General features: G+C 23.2%; 4 protein-coding genes across 8 annotated transcripts in view; 2 read left to right on the forward strand and 2 right to left on the reverse strand.

The window, feature by feature from the left end:
- Positions 1–1537: 1537 nt before the first annotated feature.
- LOC726427 (metallo-beta-lactamase domain-containing protein 1) lies at positions 1538–2467 on the reverse strand. Its single transcript, XM_001122164.5, has 4 exons — positions 2286–2467; positions 2056–2220; positions 1837–1953; positions 1538–1752 (listed from the first exon to the last, which is right to left on the reverse strand). Exons 1-4 carry the CDS (start codon positions 2434–2436, stop codon positions 1553–1555), a joined length of 633 nt encoding a protein of 210 aa, XP_001122164.3. The 5' UTR covers positions 2437–2467; the 3' UTR covers positions 1538–1552.
- A 98-nt stretch (positions 2468–2565) lies between these two features.
- On the forward strand, positions 2566–5554 carry LOC551270 (integrator complex subunit 9). 2 transcript variants are annotated; one of them, XM_026443360.1, is made up of 11 exons: positions 2566–2705; positions 2834–3028; positions 3104–3122; positions 3285–3508; positions 3564–3810; positions 3900–4080; positions 4139–4374; positions 4575–4786; positions 4862–5047; positions 5118–5312; positions 5398–5554. In XM_026443360.1, the coding sequence occupies exons 1-11, from the start codon at positions 2697–2699 to the stop codon at positions 5515–5517; spliced, it is 1824 nt and encodes a 607-aa protein (XP_026299145.1). In that variant the 5' UTR covers positions 2566–2696; the 3' UTR covers positions 5518–5554. The 2 variants fall into 2 exon arrangements, with proteins under 2 accessions (XP_026299145.1, XP_026299144.1); XM_026443359.1 differs by having other exon boundaries at positions 3104–3508.
- Positions 5555–6659: 1105 nt separating this feature from the next.
- On the reverse strand, positions 6660–9032 carry LOC412864 (FUN14 domain-containing protein 1). 4 transcript variants are annotated; one of them, XM_003249958.4, is made up of 5 exons: positions 8881–8998; positions 8727–8801; positions 8172–8333; positions 7739–7934; positions 6660–6974 (listed from the first exon to the last, which is right to left on the reverse strand). In XM_003249958.4, exons 2-5 carry the CDS (start codon positions 8780–8782, stop codon positions 6786–6788), a joined length of 603 nt encoding a protein of 200 aa, XP_003250006.1. In that variant the 5' UTR covers positions 8783–8801; positions 8881–8998; the 3' UTR covers positions 6660–6785. The 4 variants fall into 4 exon arrangements, with proteins under 4 accessions (XP_003250006.1, XP_396316.4, XP_006562106.1 ...); XM_006562044.3 differs by lacking the exon at positions 6660–6974 and adding an exon at positions 7298–7638 and having other exon boundaries at positions 8881–9002; XM_396316.7 differs by lacking the exon at positions 8727–8801 and having other exon boundaries at positions 8881–9032.
- A 439-nt stretch (positions 9033–9471) lies between these two features.
- The window catches only part of LOC412863 (histone demethylase UTY), a 96977-nt gene continuing 85339 nt past the window's right edge, over positions 9472–21109 (forward strand). Inside the window, exons 1-3 of the mRNA XM_396315.7 lie at positions 9472–9822; positions 10322–10575; positions 10651–10759. Of these exons, the coding sequence (XP_396315.6) occupies positions 9755–9822; positions 10322–10575; positions 10651–10759 (431 nt within the window). The 5' untranslated portion in view covers positions 9472–9754. The remainder of the gene's footprint in view (positions 9823–10321; positions 10576–10650; positions 10760–21109) is intronic.

The raw sequence follows: 21109 nt of genomic DNA on the forward strand, positions 1-21109 counted from the left end.
ATTATACTTTTCTCTTGATATATGTATATATGATTTATAATTCAATGAAAGTCCTGCTTTATAGAGATTATCAAATATTATAAAAAAAATTTATCTTTAAACATTATTGAATTAAATATAATAATAAGATATCAATTTATATTTGCATTGTGCATTCAAATATAATAATTCATAATGAAATAATAATAGAAAAAGAAAGTAAATTTACAATTATATAATTACATTTTGTTAGAAATTTATATTTCTAAAAAATATATTATATTAAATGTAAAAATTGTTTAAAAATTTTTAAATTAATATTATATAATTAGTTTTAATTCTTACATTGAAAAAAATAATATTTAAATTTTATGGATCTTAATGATAATATTATATATTATACATAATATATAATATAATATATTTGGATCTTAATAGTAATATAAATATTATATAATTTCAAATTATTATATTTGAATGTATTCTGTAATAATTTAGTTATATTTAATATAATTGTTATTTGAAAGAAAAACTTCTTTATTTAACAAATTGATTTTGTTGGCATATATAATCATATTTGCATTTAAGGTGCAGAATATTTATGATAAAATACAAATATACAACTTATATATATTTTAATTTATAATTTTATGTATTAAACAATTATTATATACAGAAATAATAGTCAGTGCCAAAAGTTTACAAAAATTACAAGATGAATTATAAAATTCTTTTGTGAAAATGATTGTATAAGTAGAAATTTTAATATATTTTAAATAAGATACTGATTAAATATGATACTGATTTCAACAAAATATATATATATATATATATATATATATATTATAATATATATATATATATATTATAATATATATATATATATATACAAATTATGAGAATATAAAAAATAAATAAAATAACATTTTCTGCAAAATGTACTCCAATTGTTTTTTAAAAACTCATGATAATTACAAATTTTATATGTTTATTATATTTTTAGAAAATATTTACTTATAATTTATTTATATATTTACATATATATCAATGTTAAATGTACATAATGTACAATTCAAATATGATTTACCAACACTATTTAAAACGTAAAATACAAGAATAAAAATATATGAAATTTTAATTTAAATGTTGGCTGTGAATACTTGAGAAAAATATTTGAATTTATAGTTTACATCTTAAAATAAATATTGCAAAATGCAATAAGAAGTTATATAGTTACAATATATTATTTTTTTCCAATTAATATGTTTTTAAATTAATAACTTATTTTAATTATAAATGAATTATGCTAACTTATAATATCATGTAAGAAATAAAATTTTACCATATAATATTTAAAATTATCTTTTTCTATATATTTGTGAATTGAACAATATGTAATAATCATTGCAATGTATACATATATATATATAAAATAATAATATTGTGATACTATGTACACTTATAGTGTTTTAATAAAGTATTTGTAAAAACAAAATAAAAATATATAAAATATATGTTTAAATGTATATATTAATATTAATATATATATTAATATTAATATATAATTATTATATTACATAATTATTTGGTTTTTAATAATTCTTTTCATATCATTAGTAACAACAAACATTGGTCCATGACCAGGTATTATAAAATTTGCCAAATCAATTATATAAGATCGCATATGTGATTGAATTTTTTGTAATTCTTTAGTTCCTAATTCCTTCCAAAGGAATGGATTTAGTATATCTTCTTCTTTTTCAAATAAATCACCTATAAAATTGATAAGAATATGGAAATACATATATAAAAACTATTTATAATGTTATCATATTATATTATTTTTAAAAAATAAACCTGTAATAGCAAAACATGTAGATTTCTCAGAAATTGTAGTTTCAACTAAAACTGTAACATCATCCATTGTGTGACCAGGAGTTGCTATAACTTTAACTTCTGGGCAAATTTGATATCCTATATATATATATACACATATATATATTTTCAATAATTATAGTTTTTATATATTTAATTTTATGTACTTATAATTTTATTAATATATTACAAAAACTTTACCATTTTTTAAATCTTTATCGAAAAATAATTCTCCACGATGTACACAAGTTCCTATTATATGTTCTGCATTTATAAAAAGATTATTGTTTCCTATATGATCAGCATGGCTATGAGTACAAACAACATAATCAATTTTATCAGGTGTAACATTATGTTTAATAAGTGCTAAAATAAATTTTTTATTTAAGAATTTTATCATTAAGTTGCAAATATCAAATAAACAATAATACCTTGTATTATTTTTTCTCGATCCCAAGCTGTCATAGTATCAACAATAATATTCTTGGATGCCTTTATTAATGTACAAGTACAATTTGCTTTCATTGTTCCATCGTCAAGTTTTATAGAATAACCATTAAATAATACAATTACTTTGCACATTTTTGAAATTAAAGTTAAAAGACTTATCTTTTTAGAATTATAAATTATAATAATATATATTATATACCTTGTGTGAATAGATTTATTTCATTTTTTATGACAGAAATGCGATAAATTTAAGAAATATTGCACGACTATAGTATACTTAAATATAGTATATTTAAATTAGCATTAGTAAAAAGGTTATGTATATACCGAATTAAAATATTTGTGATCACATTTGTATTAAATAAAAGATTAATGAAAAGACAAAATTTAAAATGAAATTGGTAATTATAATTATTATAATATTTTAATGTAATTAATATAAGTAATTTTTAATTAATTAATAAAATTATTAAAATAATCTTAGTTTTTAACATTATTCATAATAATTATATTTTAAATATGTTTATAGTATTGCTTATCAAGTGAACCAACAAAACCATGTTTGGTATTAAGTTTCAAAGGAATTACATTAATGTTAGATTGTGGTTTAAATATGCAGTCTATATTACATTTTATGCCAATGCCTATGGTTCCCAGTACTAAATTTAATTCTTTGCCTTTGTGGCTTCCACGTGATAATCATCAAGATTGGCAAATAGAAGGGGTTTGCATAATATATTTCTTTTATTATATATTTCACACATAAATTTGTATTTATATCAGATATTCAATCTTCTAGGAATTAAAAGAATGTTGTGGTAGAGTATTTGTAGATTCAACACCTGAATTTTCTCCACCTTTAGAAAAAATAGTAGATTTTTCAGAAATTGATGCCATTTTAATATCAAATTATACTTGTATGTTGGCTCTACCATTTATAACAGAAGATACTGGCTTCAAAGGTATTATTTATGCTACAGAACCAACATTACAAATTGGACGATTTTTTATGGAAGAATTAGTGGAATTTATTGAACAAACTCCTAAAGCTACATTAGCTAAACATTGGAAAGAAATGCTACATGTATTACCTTCTCCATTAGCTGATGCTCTTAAACCAAAATCTTGGAAACATATATATTCAATGTCAGCAGTTAATACTGCTTTATCTTACATTCAAACAGTTGGATATGATCAAAAATTGGTAAGTTAGCATAATGTTATTTTAAATTTTTTTATATTTTTTTTGTTTCTCATAGGATATATATGGTGCATTAACAGTTACTCCTATAAGTTCTGGATATTGTTTGGGTAGCAGTAATTGGTTAATTTCATGTGACCATGAAAAGGTTGCATTTGTAAGTGGATCTTCAACATTGACAACACATCCACGTCCTATGGAACAAGCTACTTTAAAACATGCTAATATGTTAATATTAACAGGTTTAACTCAAACACCTACTGCCAATCCAGATACTATGCTTGGAGAACTCTGCATGACTGTTGGTAGAATAAAATTATTTTATTTAATATTAGTAATATTAATAATCAGTTAAATTTAATATAAATAATTTAATATTTATAAAATTTTATAGCAATGACACTCAGAACTGGAGGATGTGTTCTAATACCATGTTATCCATCTGGAGTTGTATATGATTTATTTGAATGCCTCAGTACTCATTTGGATAAATCTGGTTTTGCACAAGTTCCATTATTTTTTATATCACCAGTAGCTGAAACTTCTTTAGCATATTCAAATATTTTAGCTGAATGGTATGGTTTATATTAAATGAATATTATTTAGATTATTTATGTTTTATATTTATTACAGGTTATCAACAAATAAACAAAATAAAGTTTATCTTCCTGAAGAACCATTTCCACATGCTTTTCTTGTTAAAAATGCCAGATTAAAACATTTTACATCTACATATGCTGAAGGTTTTAGTTCTGATTATAGACAACCTTGTGTTGTTTTCTGTGGACATCCCAGTCTTAGATTTGGAGATGCGGTTCATTTTGTTCAATTATGGGGCAATAATCCACAACATACTATAATTTTTACAGGTATATTGTATTACTTTGATAATGCATTGCAAAGTAATATATAAATTTATAATAAATCATGTAATTTATAAATTTTATATTAATATATAATAATATATAATTAAATTATTATTATATAATAATACATAATTAAATAATATAAATAATATTAAATTAAAATTAAATTAAATTAAAAATAAAATAAATAATAATTCTTTTAGAACCAGATTTTCCATATTTAGATGCTTTAGCACCATTTCAACCATTAGCTATGAAAGCAGTGCATTGTCCAATTGATACATCTCTTAATTTTACTCAAGCTAATAAATTAATTAGAGATTTAAAGCCAGAACATTTAGTTATACCTGAATGTTATACACAACCACCAATAACTGCACCACATAGAACAGATCTTGTCATAGAACCTGTAGGAGTAAGTATGTAATATTAAATTAGATACAAATTATTTCGATTAATTTTTAACATATTCATTTATTTTATATTTAAGGAAAAACCTTTAATTACTTTTAAACGAGGTGAAGTTATAAAATTGCCTTTAAAAAGAAAAAAGGGACGAGTGTTTATTGAACCTGAACTAGCAGGAAATATAATTCCTAATGAAATTCGACCTGGTTTAAGTCTTGCTTCTGTTACTGGTGAATTGGAAGTTAAAGATAATGTATATACAATAAAAGTATGTATTTTTAAAATAGAACTTAATAAATATATATTTTTAAAAATATATTAATTAAGAATTATATTAGAGTATTGAAGATAGACCTAGTGGAAAACGTAAAGCATCTTCTGGTTCACCTGCACCAATCAAAGAAGAAGTTCTTAAAGAAAGAAAACATGAATATGGTAATTTAGATCCACAAGAACTATTACAGAAGCTTAATCAAGAAGGCATTCAAGGAGCCAAATTACAACATAGTCCAACTGCTACCAGTATTCATTTAGTAAGATATTTATGCGTCATAAAAAATAATTTGTTTAAATATAAAATTCATTTTTATTCATATTTCTTATTGCTTATATTTATAGCAAGATGAAGATACCTTGATCCAAATTGGAGATAATTCAACACATATTTTTTGTAATGGTGATCAAAAAATTAGAAGACGATTAAGAACTATTATTATGCAGTGTCTTAAAAGATTTTAAAAAAATTGTAAAAATAAATAATATTATATTATAATTATTTTATATAATTTTATTTTTATAATTATAATTATATTTTTATACATAATTTTTTTTTTGTTTATGTAGCATACAAAAGAATAAGTATTTTTAATCAATCATAAATAATATATTTATCAATATGTATTTTCCTATATACATATATATATATATACACATATAAAATTATATATGTATATAAGATATGAAATTTAATACATTATAATCTTATCATTTTCATCAAGAAAAAAATTTATGGCAGTAAGATTCTTTTATTTTTCACAAATCAAAATTTAAAGTTACAACATTTTGTAACAAAGTAAGTATCTTATATGTATACATATATATATATCTTATATGTATACGTTATATGTATAATATATATATATATATATATATTAATTATTTTGAATATAGTAATACTATATGATGTTTTATTTATATTTAATATATAATTATATATATATATGTATTTAGATAAATATAATATGAATTATATAAAATATTTAGATAAATTTTTTAAGAATCTTACAGAACAGAAATAATATAAAACTGCATTATATCTATTTTAATCAAAAAATATATAACTTAATTATACATAAAACTTATAGAAAATTTGTTTACAATATTCAATACATTAACATTATTTTTATTTTAACTTATTTATTTGTTAATATTTCTAGCAATTTTCATAAGTTAATATGATGAAGATTATATTAATTGGTTTATTATACAAATATAATATCTATATAATATCTATATAATAAGATGACTGCATTATTTTTATTATATTCTGAATGCAAAACAATTTATTCAAAAATAATCAAATATGAATAAGAAATTCTATATTTATATATATTATAATAATAATATTTATATATATATATATATATATATATATATATATATATATATATATATATATTAATGTTATTATATATATATATATATATTAATGTTAAAGCATAAAATATATTTCTATATATAATATAATATAATTTCTAATATAATACATGCAAAAATTATTTTTTTTTATAAAATCAGGTATTTATGGAATATACATATACAAAAAATAACAAAATCATAAATACAAAAAAATTAAATTTCCTTTAATATATAACATATATATATAACTTTATATATTTCATTATTGGTATTTTAAAAACATAAATTAATATTTTGATATTCAGTTTTATTATTGTTCTTAAGACATAAGTACCTGATTTTTTATATGCATTCAGAGTACAATGCATTTAAATTAATTTACCACTTACAATGCCAAGTGCAAAACCACCTACAAAATAAGAAAGGAAAAAGTGAAATTCTGTAGGTTTAAATGAAGTATCCCCAGTTATAGAATGATACCAACGACGTGTACGAGATTCGCCATTTTTTAATAATTGTTCAGCTTTATCTAACTTTTTATCAACATATCTCTCGACCTGAAACAGTAAAATTTCATTAAAATAAAATAACAAATATTTCAAAATATAAAACATGTTTTATACAAATTTATACAAAATGATATTTTTGATTTTCAAAATAAAAATTTTCGTAATATACGAAAAAAAAAAAAATAAAAAAATTTAATGTAATAAAATTGTAATTATTGTTATATACAATTTTTTATAAATATTTATAATTTTTAGTTTTTACTATAACTTTTTTTATTATGTTTTTTACAAAATTATATATATTAATGTATAAATTTGTATACGTATTAAAAATAATGGTTATAAGATAAAAACTTCTTAATGCATGTGCATATTTTTAGAAGTGTTAGAATTTAATTAAATATACATATATGAGATACAGAGCTATAAAGATTAACATTAAATTTATATTTATATATTAAAAATAAAATTCTTAAACATAAGGAATAAATAATTTAAATAATAAAAAAATGTTTGATTGTTAAGTTCTTATGAAAATGATGAAAATAATACCTAACATATAATGTTAATATTAAAAATAACAAATATATAATGTTCACTCATGTTTTTATAAAAAAAACTAATAGTTTCTCATTCAGGATGCTAAACCAATTATAAAACCACCAATGAAACTTGTTGCCACAAGTGAATTGTTTCGACACCATGTTCCTACCTATAAATAATATTAATATTAATATTTATACATTAATAAGTATTATAAATCTATGAAATTTATCTTGAAAATTTAAATATCAAAATTATTAAAATTTTACCTTATCCAAAAATTTTGGTCCTTCACCAGTTACTGTTTCTTCTACTTTATCTGTTATTTTTTCAGCTTTTTTTTGAATTTTATCCCAATTAATTTTAATGTAACCTTGATGAGCTGCAATTTGGAGCATTATAATTCCACCACCAACTGCAAATGCAGTAATTTTTCCAATTTTTATTGTTATAAAACCAGTCAACCTATATAAAATATTTAAATTAAATTAGATATTTACTTTTTGGCAAGATTAAAGTTTTTCTTAAATATATGTATAATTATACATAAATAAAAAAATTTTTTTTTGGTAGTAATTAAAATATCTATTAATTAATAATTAATTTAATTAATTATCTTTTTTTAGTTGTACATTAATCACATTATATAAAATTGAAAATTTTTTATATGTATATATATATATATATATGTATAATATTTACCATCCTGATGTTGTGCCAATAATAATTTGTTTAGTAGTAGACTTTTTGTTCACATCTCCTAAAATCTTGTCTATCATACTTTCTGCATGTTTTGAAATGTTCAATTCTTCTTTGTTTGCATTATCTTTGTTTTTCTTTGTTACTGGAAGACTCATTTTAACACTGGAAATTATTTATCATTAATATTTTGTTATAAAATAAGAATTTTAAAAATGAATTAAACAATATTAATATACAATATTAATATACGTTTTTAAATACATATTTTTTGCATTATATTTTCTTGATATTATTTTCGTTTGAAAATTAATAACGTAAAAGTTAAAGAATGAATGCTATTCTCACGTCTTGAAATAATAATATTAACAAATTCTTCAGTTATACGTCAGAACAAAAATATATCGATGATTGTATTGTTAAAAAATTGCAATAACGAATAGTTTGTTAAGTATTACTTGATAAATTATTTTAAATCAATTCATTACATCATAAAAGCAAAGAGAGAGTATTAAAAAAAATAAATAAGAATTTCAATATGAAAAAAAAATTGTCTACCGTTTAAATAATTTTGTTGTTCCTGACTTGATGGTATTCTTGTATACTTTAGGCATGATATCATTCAGATATATTCTTAAATTATATAATATTTCATAATGGTTAATATTTATATATATATGTATTATTATATATATATATATATAAGGCTCACCTAGATTCTTCAATTATCGAAATATTATTCGATAAAATTAAAATGCTTTTGTGTATAAATGCGAAAGAAAAAAACCTCCGGTTTTCTAAAATGATTGTTCGGTTTGAAAAACAGTAAAGACGGTAAAATAGTGAAATCACTGAGGAACCGTCTATAATATTTCAATAAAATATATAAAAATTTTAGAATGAATATATTATTTTATATAATAATATTAAATTATAACAAAACTGAATAAATATTTTAATTTGTTAACATAAAATTTTTGCTAATAAATTATATAATTTTTTAAAAATTTTAACATATTGTGATACGATATTCTCGAAGAATTAAAAGCTTTAAATAATAAATTTTATAAAATCTAAATAATTTAGAAAAATTTTTAGAATATCATTTATATGAGTATATATTATATAATATACTATCAACTATTTATTTTCTTATCTTATTTTGATGTGTAATTTTATGTGTTTATTATAAAATATAAATAACTTCTTACATTGTAGGTAATTTTTATTGATTTCATGATTTATTAAGTTTAAATTATATTTTACATATAATATATTTATTATTATTCTACAAGATATGTAGAATTATTTAATTTTTCGCGCTATTCTGGGATGTTTTGAAAAATAATTTTCTCTGGTACCGGAATTATAAGTCGACATGAGCCATGATAATGGTCTTCCGTCGCGTGATTCGCCATCCTGATTTAACCTGGTTGCCGCTTTTAAAAACTTATCGTCCTGATGAGGTGACAAGGTGTCGAGAGAGTAAATTGCGAAAACTCTCGGATTTTCGTACAAAGCAATCGGTTCTAAGTGTAAACATGTGTTCTTTCTGTTTTTAATGAGTATATTTACCAAGTACGAAAATGGCTCAGGATACTGATGATATCAATTTGACTCCTCAAGAATTACAAATACTATCTGAGTTAGACAGGTGATTTTAAAGTAAACAAAATCTACTACATTTAGTTTTGTTTTGATTTCTCAATTTTTTTTATATTAATTATAGTTTTTTTTGCTATTTTTTAATATATAACCTAAAAGTTTGTTTGACAGAATGGGCGCGTAATTTGATCAGTTTGTTCGAAAATATTTGGAACTGACATCTTTTTTTTTATCGAAATACATATAGAATTCAATTAAAATATTAATATATTTTTATGATTTATATAATAATTGTAATTATAACATTTAAAATATTATCATAAAAATTAAAACATATAAAATATATTAAATATTTAAAATATATAAAATATTTTATTTTAAATTATATTTTAAATATTTTAAAAATATTTATCTATGAAACATTTATATATATTTTACTAAAGTTTACTAATATAAAAATATTTTTAATATGTGATGTCTTTTATATTTATATTTATTGAAATTATAATTTTTTAACTAATAAATATATTTTTTCAATATATGTGCAGTCGGCAGTTTGGATTTTTAAAATTAAATTCACCAGAGCAAACAAAGAAAAAAGCTTTAGTTGTTCGTGCAATTAAGTATTTAGAAAGAATGTTAGTTCAAGCGCAAGCTGAAAATCAACGTAGAAAAGCAGATAGTACAAAAATGAATCCTGATGAATTAAAGGATGATGATGAAGATAAAGGAATTAGTATTGATCCTAAAACATACTGTAAATTAGGACATTTTCATTTACTTTTAGAAGATTATAGCAAAGGTAAATAATTAATAATTATTTGAGATAAATTTTTGATTTCATTTTTAATATACTTATATCTTTTAAAAATTTCAGCCATGTCAGCATATCAAAAATTTTATTCCTTAAAAGGAGATTATTGGAAGGATGCTTCATTTTTATATGGTCAAGGACTTGTTTATTATCACTTCAATGCTTTTCAATGGTAAGTGATCTGTTGCATTCAGTAGTATATTATTTCATATTTATTTTCTATTATGTGCATGTATATATATATATTTTATTATGTATAATAACTCATTCTGCTTCTATATTATTGTTATAAATGTAATAAAAATACAGCTATAATATGAAATATTTTAAATTCTCTTTTAAATATAATATAAAAATATTTTAAAAATATAATTTATTTATTTATATTATTGTTTTTATAATGATTAAAAAAATCAGTTTTAATAATTTATTATTATAAAAAAATAATAAAGAATTTAAAATATTTATTTAATTTACATTTAATTTAATTTTGAAAAAGGAAAATAAAATATGGTCAAAAAACTCTACAGAAAAATGTTATCTCGTATGAAACTTGTTCACCTTGAAAAGGGTACGTTGACCCCTTAGACGATGTACACATAGAGTTCATCGTTCTCATCGTGCATCTTCTATTTTTTTAATTTCGCGCAAAATCCTGTTGGTAATGTAATTTTATTTTTTGATGTCGATAAGATAGAATATTAAGATTCGGTAAAGTAGATTGCTTGTAGAAGTTACCGAATGAGTTATTAATACACAAATTGAACAATAGATGTCGATGATTTTACTATAAGAAACTGAATGTGCCTACGTGCCGAGTTGTTTCATGGATATGGCGACTAAGAAAATGCGTGGGGGAAATAAAAGGCCAAGTAACTTACTACATAAGTATTTATATATTAAGTATTTAGAATGTTGTGTTTCAATGACCAAAATAAATATGGTTATTAGTGTACTGTATATATAATTATCGTGTTAAATTATTGCTTTTCTTTTTAAAAATTTCTTTGTTGTGCATTATAAATTTTTTTGTACATTCTATCTAATTTTTGACACAATTGTATCAAGATTATTATGAAAAAATTAATTTGAAAATATTTTCATAAATATTTTTGTTCAAATTTATTTTATAAATTATCAATTATAATAAAACTACTTTTATTTTTAAATTATTTATTCAGAAAATATAATTGACAGCAGTTATTTCGGGTATTGATATATTTGAATTTCATTATAAATTGACACAGTTGACAATTATAGAAATTGAACATTCTTTTCAATTCTTTGTCAGTTTGTTTTATAAATAATCTCTTATTAAATATTATTTAATGTCGTTACGTTTGTTATTTTTAATTAACATTCGTGTTAAAAATCATTAAGTCAAATATTAAATTATCATATTAATAAGATTTTTCATTATTCATTTATAAAATATATATAATGTATAATTCGTGAAATAGATTAAAATCAATCAAATAATAAAATTAAAAATATATTTTATTATCATTATTATTTTAATATTGTTTTCTTTTTATTAAATATAATATTTTTATACTGCTACGCTATATCAAAATCTGGTGTAAATAATATACAAGATATTATTAGTGTTAACTTGACATTTCCTGTCAGACAATCAGTTTTGTAGACGGTTAAGAGTGGGAATATCGATTTCCTGTTCAACCCTCCTTAACTTAGATGGTGCAAGAATCTCATGAAACGAAACTCATAGTAGAATCTCTTTCGACTTTTCAGCATTCCATTTGATCATGATGTAATAACTATCAATAATTCTGATTGACATTATTTCACTATTTTCCTCGAATTTTTTCATTCATTCATTTGAATATATACAAATTTTAACTTAAAAAAAAAAAAAAACAATTTAAATTGGTCAAATTCATATTGTTTGTATATTTAAATGTAAATAAATTTATAAATTATACATATTTTTTTTCACAAATAATAAAATAATAATGATTTAAATCGAATAATTTCATTATTAAAAATTGAATTTTATATTAATCTACTGATTAATTTAAAAACATAATATTTTTTTGTTTTTATTTTATTTGATTCGAAACTCTTGACTTATTCAGTGGATGAAATTGAATGGAAAATTCTCTCTTTGCGGATGCAAAGCAGTTTTCTTAGATATATTAGGTTTCAAAGCATCCGTTTAGGCGTATAAAATAGAAAATACAATTATTTGTAGAATACAAGAATGAAATAATTAAATTATATGCATGTAGTTTGATATAATATTGGTAAAATTATCATATTCATAAAAATGAAACTTGCATGAGCTTTCTTTTTTAGATTCATTGTTTTATTATTCATAAAAACTATACTTTATTATATTCATAAAAATTAACTACTATATTTATATAATTACTAATTTAATATATTCATAAAATTAATTTTAAAAAATCTATAATATTCATAAAAAAAATCTATCAAATAGAAAATTTTTAGAAACATATTTTTAAACATTATTTAGGATGTTATTAAAAATGTTTCAAAAAATTATTATATTACTCATAAAATATTGATTCTATCTATTTCATTTATTTCATATTCTTATCAATAATACAATAATTTTTTTATATTTTTTTTTCATATCTTTGTGTTTTTTTGTTCTAAATTCTATGGAGTTTTTTTTATGTATGTCATTTCATTTATATTGAAAATACAACACTAAACAATTGTAAAGTAATAGTCAGTAATTAAAGAAATTAAACTAGGTCGGTCGATATTGTTGCATTGATAACAATTTTATCTTTACATTTGGAATGATAAAAATTACATTATCATATAAATTACATTAAATATAAAAATATATTATATTATATATCAATTATAATATATATATATATATATATATATATATATATATATATATATATATATTATAAATCAATTATATTATTACATAATTATTATTGCATATATGTAATTAATATATATTATTTTTTCTTATTACAAAAATGATACAAATCATAAGAGTAAGATATTAAGATATTATTATATAAATAAAATATGCGTATTTTTCGCGTATTTGTAATCAAATATTGAAAGAAAATAAATATATTAATTACATTCGCGTGATAGGTTAACTCGTTGCAACGTGTGGCACCGTGCTGCGATTGCGATAATTAAGAGAATAGAGCCATGGTTTGTCGATAACAGAAAACTACAAAGAGAAAATGGTTTGGTGCACGCTACTAACCGAAGTATTGATGGTAAAACGAATATTATCGTTTCTGTACCATGAAGTTATTTTTTTGTTACTTCACGTCATGTGACTGCACAAACAGGATATTCATTGCATATGTTTATGATATGCTGAAATAAATTTTAACTTTTCATCTTGATTTAAAAATTCTTTAAAGACAAGGAAAATAATAGTAAAAAAAAATCAATATATCGATTTTAATGAGTTTGACTATATTTTATCAAAATCATCTTTTCATTATGCATAATTAATCGATTTCAGTTTTTAATTTATATACAAAAATATTTTTCATAATATGTATTTCATAATATTCTGACATAGCTATCCTATAATCGCATTTTTTTTAGTTCATCAATTTATGCCAATTTATTAAAACATAGAACCTTATGTTTTAAATCATCTTCTCATAAATTTTTATTAAAATAGGTCAGGTAAAAATGCTGCCGTTTTATGACTATAATGTTCATGAATATTTTTTGACAAATTTAACAACAATTGAATATTTACAATAATTAGCAATGGAATTTATTATACTTAAGTTTGAATTAAATTAGTTTTCAATGCTTGTTCTTTGTTTTATATTTAAAATATAGATTTAGATCATTTATCTCTGAATATCAAGCTTTGTATTTATTAAATTAGATTTGTATTAAATTAAATTTGAATCATATTTGATTCAATTTAAGTCAGATTAATACTTTGAAAAAATTCCATTTGAATCAGTACAATAGATTCACTTTAATAAATATAATTCGCGAATCATAGTATATAAAGAGTTTTCTAGGTTAATTGAATTTGTATACTATAAATTATAATTGTAATGATTGGTAATTTGATGTCTCTTTTATCATTATTATTTATAATTTTGATAAAAGTTTTTAACATATTATATTATAATTTCGTGAGAAGATTTTTTGAAATGCAAAAATATTTGGACTTCTATTCAATTGATTGAATACACTACGAAATTAACATTAGAACAGAATATGTACAAATTTATAATATACTTCTTTAGAGTACTTGATTGTCCTTGGATAACGGAGAGAAACTGCAGCAACCCCTTCGTTCGATCGGCAAGTCTTTTTTTCGCCAACTTTTCACCCTCTAGCATTGAATGGATCCGAATCTCCCCAAGAGTGATTCATATGATGCGTGACTCGTCAATTCGTAATCTCTTGCATATGTGTGGTTTGCGTATTGTATCACTTCCTATAATATTTATAGCATCTATAAATATCATTCTATTATACAATTCTTGACTCTATGCATGTTTTTATTTTATAATATTTTTTGATTTTTTATTTTTTGTTTGCTTGCGATTGTAACAATCGCTGGAAAATACATAAATTACTTTCTTCTTATAATAAAACAAATTATTTTTCTATGCATTTCTATTTTCTTGAACGATTATCTCGTTTCAGTGTTAATATATAATACGAAAAATATTTATAATGAAAATTTTATACGGACAGTTTTGTTTGAGCTAATTTATTGAAATTTTCATTTTCATTTTCATTCTTATTTTCATTATTGATATTTTCTTCATATGTTCATTCGTTTCAAATTGTTTCATTAATTGTATTTATTTGGGAATTAGAAGAGAGCATTTTTTACTTATGTAATTTTTGGAAAATTTTCCAACTATTTTGAGCGCAGTTTATCGAAACGGCAACCAGGACGTTTGTCCGCCATGGCAGAGTGCCGTTGAGTCACGTGCAACGTATAGAGATGCGTTGCAAACGATCGATTTTATGGCCTCTCCTTCTACGCACATGTTCAACCATGTATAGTTACATATCAAATTGACGATTGTAATAGTTTGTATCTCACGTTCTCTTCTCTATGAAAGGAGAATTTTGTCATTTTCGTAGAAGATTAATCCTATAGAAACCTAGAGAAAATTTCATTAAATAATATTAAAATTTATTCGAAACATTTTATTTTTATTTCATTGTTTTATTATATAAATGTTTCTAAAATTGTATCAAAATTATTTTTCTTTGACTCGTCTGTAAGAAAAATATTAGCTTACTTACTATCTTGGCTAATGTATTTAAAAAAAAATCCATATTTTAGAATTGATTTACATATATAAATTATAAGATTTTATAAAATCTTATAGTGGATGCTTTTGTTAATATTCATTATATATAACTTAATTTTCCATCATAAAATTTTAAATTAATAATATATATATTAATTCAATTTTTCTATAATATATTTATATAGAGATTACAATCAAGATTTTTTTAGTGATGTAATAATTTCACATGTCATATGCGAATTCAAGTTGATAAAACATCAGTTAGCGAGTTTCCGTCGTCCATTGTTCCATTCTTTCATTCGGAACATTTTTAGAACATCAGAATAGAATGATAATTAGTTTTCTCATCACTGTCAATTATCTTAGACATTGTCATAGTTAATCTCGTCAGTCATCCATGCAATTATACATTTATCTCCAATCTCCTTATTGTATAATTCTTCGGAGTTATTTTGTGCTCTTTATATCTGACAGTGGATAAATGGAATATATGCAATGTAAAATAAAAAAAAAATTCTTATTGTCGTGTTAACATTTATTTCAAATTTATTATTTTATATGTTTTTATTATATTCTTTTACAATTATTTTATAATTTAATATTTTTTATGTCCTAAGAAATGGCTTTTCCCATAAAGAACATAAATAGAAAATACATGTATTAAACATATTTCTATATAAATAAAAATATGTTCAAAATTATAGAAAAAAATAATATTTGATAATACTCCAACGTAGCATATTTAATTAAACAATGTTATAAAGATACAATATATTAAATATATAAAAATTTTATTTTCAAAATCAACCGTGATTTTTGGGAAAATCCAGTAACTCATGCTCTTCATTCAATATTACATAGAGTGAATAAGCGTAAAAAGAAGGAACATTGACAGAACACATAGAAAATTCAGAGACGACAAGGTGCAATTAATTTGAATACTTATCTACTCGTTGGCCACGTGTTCCTAGCATAGGGAATTAAAGTAAGGAAGTAGTCCCTTAGCAGTCGGCGGTTCGCATTTATTCGTTCTTATCTGACTATAAGTTTCCAGTGGTAGAAGAGGCACCTTGCTCGTGAGACTTTTCACGAACTCGCACACGTGTACGTCGTTGCTCAAACGACATGGCCGCTGCACCCTGCCGCGTACGCGTGCAGCAAGGTGCATGCAAGCTCTGACCCAGATCGCACGATCGATGTTCCCTGGCCCAGATACGCTTACGGAGATTAATATTTTTTCCACGCAAGCTCGACGATTGATCCCTCTCCGTTTTCACGAACTTCGTATTTACTTCGTGTCGGGGTTCTTCTGACCGCGTTTAAAGATTAACTCTTGATGTAATATTAATCGGTTAATTGCGGTATATAATATTAATCATATGATATTGTAGAGCTTATTGATTCGAGATTTTTGAGACAGCAATGAATAAATAAATATTGGAAAAACTGAAATAATATAAAAAATTGATTTATTAAATATCATAAAATGTCAATAATAATATGAGTGAAATGAATTTACTTACATTTATTTTATTTATAAAATCTTTAATTTTTTTTGTAGATTATTTTTTTTTAAATTTTTAAATTTGATTTTTTATATTGTTATTTCATCTTCTTGTATATATTTTATGTTATATTTTGTAAATTTAATTGTTTCTTAATACGGTATTTCATAATACGGTAAAAACTTTCTTTATTTTTCGAAATAATATTCGAAATAAAGTAAGATTATGTTTGATATACAAACAATCAATTAATATATCTTGTTACAATGAGTAAAATAGAATTGCATTTTAATGAGGTGCTCTTTAGTCGCATAATTCGTGCGTGTAATTTTACTGCTTGTGAAATCAGTCATACAAATTGATGCTTACAATCTCTTGAACGCGAGTCTGATTTAGCCATTTAATCTGAAATTATTGATCTAAATTGATCTTTGAAATTCATTTCTCATCGTTAATTTACTTATAGATTACTTTAACTATGATTGAGAAGGATTAAATATGATGAAAGAAATTAGTATAATATTCTAATAATAATTTTTAGAATAATATTTTTAATATATTATTTTCTAATATATTCATAATAAAAATTATTCTAAAAATATTATAAATATTAATATTAATATCAGCTTTTTTATTTTTTATAAAATAAGATTTTATAGAGTTTAAATGTAAACTGTATCTTGAAAATATCTGATTTTTGAAAAGTTATAAATAATTACAATAAAAATACATAAATTATATGTTATTTGAAATTATTAAGAAAATGTAATTATGTTATGAATATGTGTACATAAGAAAACACATGCAAAATATTAATAGATATGCTGTTTTTTTTAAAAAAAAAATAAGTTATAAGATTCTTATTATATTCTTTTACAAGTGTGAAATCATCTTCTCAGAATATTTTTCCAAATACAAAGAAACCCCACAAATCTTAGTACAAAAGCTCTCATTCACCAAATCTTTTCAATATTAAAAATCATTATTAATCTGTCTCATAAATCATATATCATTACTCATATTATCCTCTCAATAATTACATAAATATTTAAACTAAGGATTAAAGTATAATGGAATGAATTTAAGTTAATCAATATCTAAACCTTTATTCTCACAAATTTTTATCCTCAATATGCCCATCGATGGTAGTAACCGGATGGCAATGACCGCTATTTCTCTCAGTATGTCGTACGTCGAAATTCTTATGCCGACTCGGCATAACAAGCAATGCGATTCCCTGTCCAAGCGTCAGGTGGATCGGCGTAAAACTCGAGCTGTTCCTCCTCCAGTAGCGCTCACTGGTGCTTGTTGACGGTTACATGCAAGTGTTACCGTATAGGAGGGACAACGAGGACAACGACGTCGACAGCGGGTGGCAGGGAGTCAGAGTCGTCTCGGTATTACTTTGCGGATCGTTCGGCGAGGTCATGGTCAGCCGGCGTGCTGAAACCGAGAGTCAACAAACTCTAGCAGCGAAAAGAGAAACGAGCCAGCAGCGGCAAACCAAGAGTACCACCAGTCAACCATCCAACCGGACAGTTAACCTACCAACGTAATTCTCCGTGTATTCGTTCAACCGTGAGTTCCTTGAGGAAAGCCGCCCACTGTTAGCGGATTCTCTCTATCCTGTTTCTCCATCGATTTCCTCTCCCTCCACTTTTATCATCTCCTACTTTCTCCCTTTCTTGTTGTTCCTGTTATGGACCTTCTAGCTTCTTGTTATCCTTCTTCTCTGCTGAGAGACCTGCATCGCTAAAAATAATTCGCGATCATTATTTATAGCGGGCCTGTTGCTTGAAGCATGCTGTTACAGGTGCGGCAAGAATATGTATTATCTTATAATTTTCCTATACGTAAAAGTGATCTTCGATTATTTTGTGATTTACATAAAGAAATTAAGATTAGTAGATTTTTAGAAAAATTTTTTTAAAACGATCAAGTTTTCTTATAAAAAAAAAATAATAATAATAATTTGGAAGGAAATAAACAAAAATATTTATAAAGTTATACGCACGTGTGCTATAAGGTTATGTCATGCTTAAACGCACGTGATCATTTAAACTATTCTTTTTTTATAATATGTAATAATGTTAAGATATTACGTATAGATAAAAAATGTTTAACAATATTGAAAACTAACAGTTTTTATAAAAAGCTATAAATAATGTTTAACGTGAAATTGAAAATCGAAATTCTTATTCCAAATACTATATAGTAACCAACATATTGATATTGTCTTCAAAACTTAACCTTATCTTTCTTGCATCTTGTTTCAAAAGATAGATGCTCTATTTATTCTGAAAAGAGTAGTGATATGATATCTGTCTATTTGTACTATTCAATCTGAAGATACTTGTGTTTATGTATACAGCTTGGAGTATGGCAAGTTTATCGACATTGATACTCGTGACGTCGGATTTGCGGTGGCAGCGCCCTGGACGGGTCCGTGCCTCCGCAAGCTGTGACGTCATTGGATAGCGGCGCAAGCTGCTGTCCAATGAATACACGCCACGTCATTGCCTGCCTCTGCTCTTCGGCAACAGTAGAGACGGCTAGTCACGTGACGTCACTAAGGATGATACAGCATTCTCCGCGAGTTGAATGACCCCTACAGACGAAGTTCAATATACTGACGAGGAAAGATACGACTCTTAAACCTGCATAATCCACGACCATAGTTCCTTCGTTGCTCACTGTTTCGTCCATGTTCGGTCTTGAGAGAAACCAACTCTTCCTTCTATTGCGTTCCGCGCGTTTATCCGTTTCGGTCACGCTCGGATCATTTCGGTTCTATTCGGCTTTCTCGAATCGTGAAGTTGGCTGTCGATTCGATCCAACTTGCATTCGATTCGATAAACGGTTGCATTCATACCTATGTGACTCCAAACAAGATTCGAATAGTGTGTCCAAATTGTTCAAATTTTATCGAGAAATCTTGATTATTAGGAATTCGTTTAAATTGATTTTATAATTTGAAAGTTTGCTAACATATTGTGAAGAAGAATTTATTATATATATACATTTTATATTATATTTTATAATCAATTATAGAATAATTTTTAAATCGCATTTTCAGAAATAATTATCTGAAGAATATTTTCATTAGAGATTTTGGTGAGATGATCTTTGAAATTTCTTCTTTTAAATGTAATCCTATATCATATCGAAAAAATTTAAATTTAGGTACGTATAATTATAATTATAATATATTTATAATATAATTATAATAACATTAATATAATTATTTAATTTTTAATTATTTAAAATTTATTTTTAAAATATTATATAAGTTGCATAGAAATATGTTTTAAACATAAACTTTAAAATTTAAAGTTGAAATTTAAAACGTTTAGACATCGTTTAAGCAAGATACCGTTATTTAGGCCAAGCGACACGAACTTGCTATTCTAAGAAAATATCTTCGTTGCCATGAATTACAAAAATACACGTCGAAAAAGGAATATTGCGTTGAAAATGAATTTAAGACGGATCACTCATTTTTATTGCAATTTGACTCGGAGAAAAATCGCTTTTATTTCGAGCCAAACGTATCTTGATTGGTCTGTTTTTATTCATTTAGCCGGTGAGGAAGTTAAAATTAGTCGTCGCGACTTTACATCTGGGAGTCAGTGACTCCTGTGTGCAAACGTTATTGCACCAAAGAAATCAGTTATGCATCACAGTTCCTTGTAGAGGACAAACATTTCTTTAACTATATATATATATATATATATATATATA

Source organism: Apis mellifera, linkage group LG10 (assembly GCF_003254395.2).
Source record: "Apis mellifera strain DH4 linkage group LG10, Amel_HAv3.1, whole genome shotgun sequence".
NCBI lineage: Eukaryota > Metazoa > Arthropoda > Insecta > Hymenoptera > Apidae > Apis > Apis mellifera.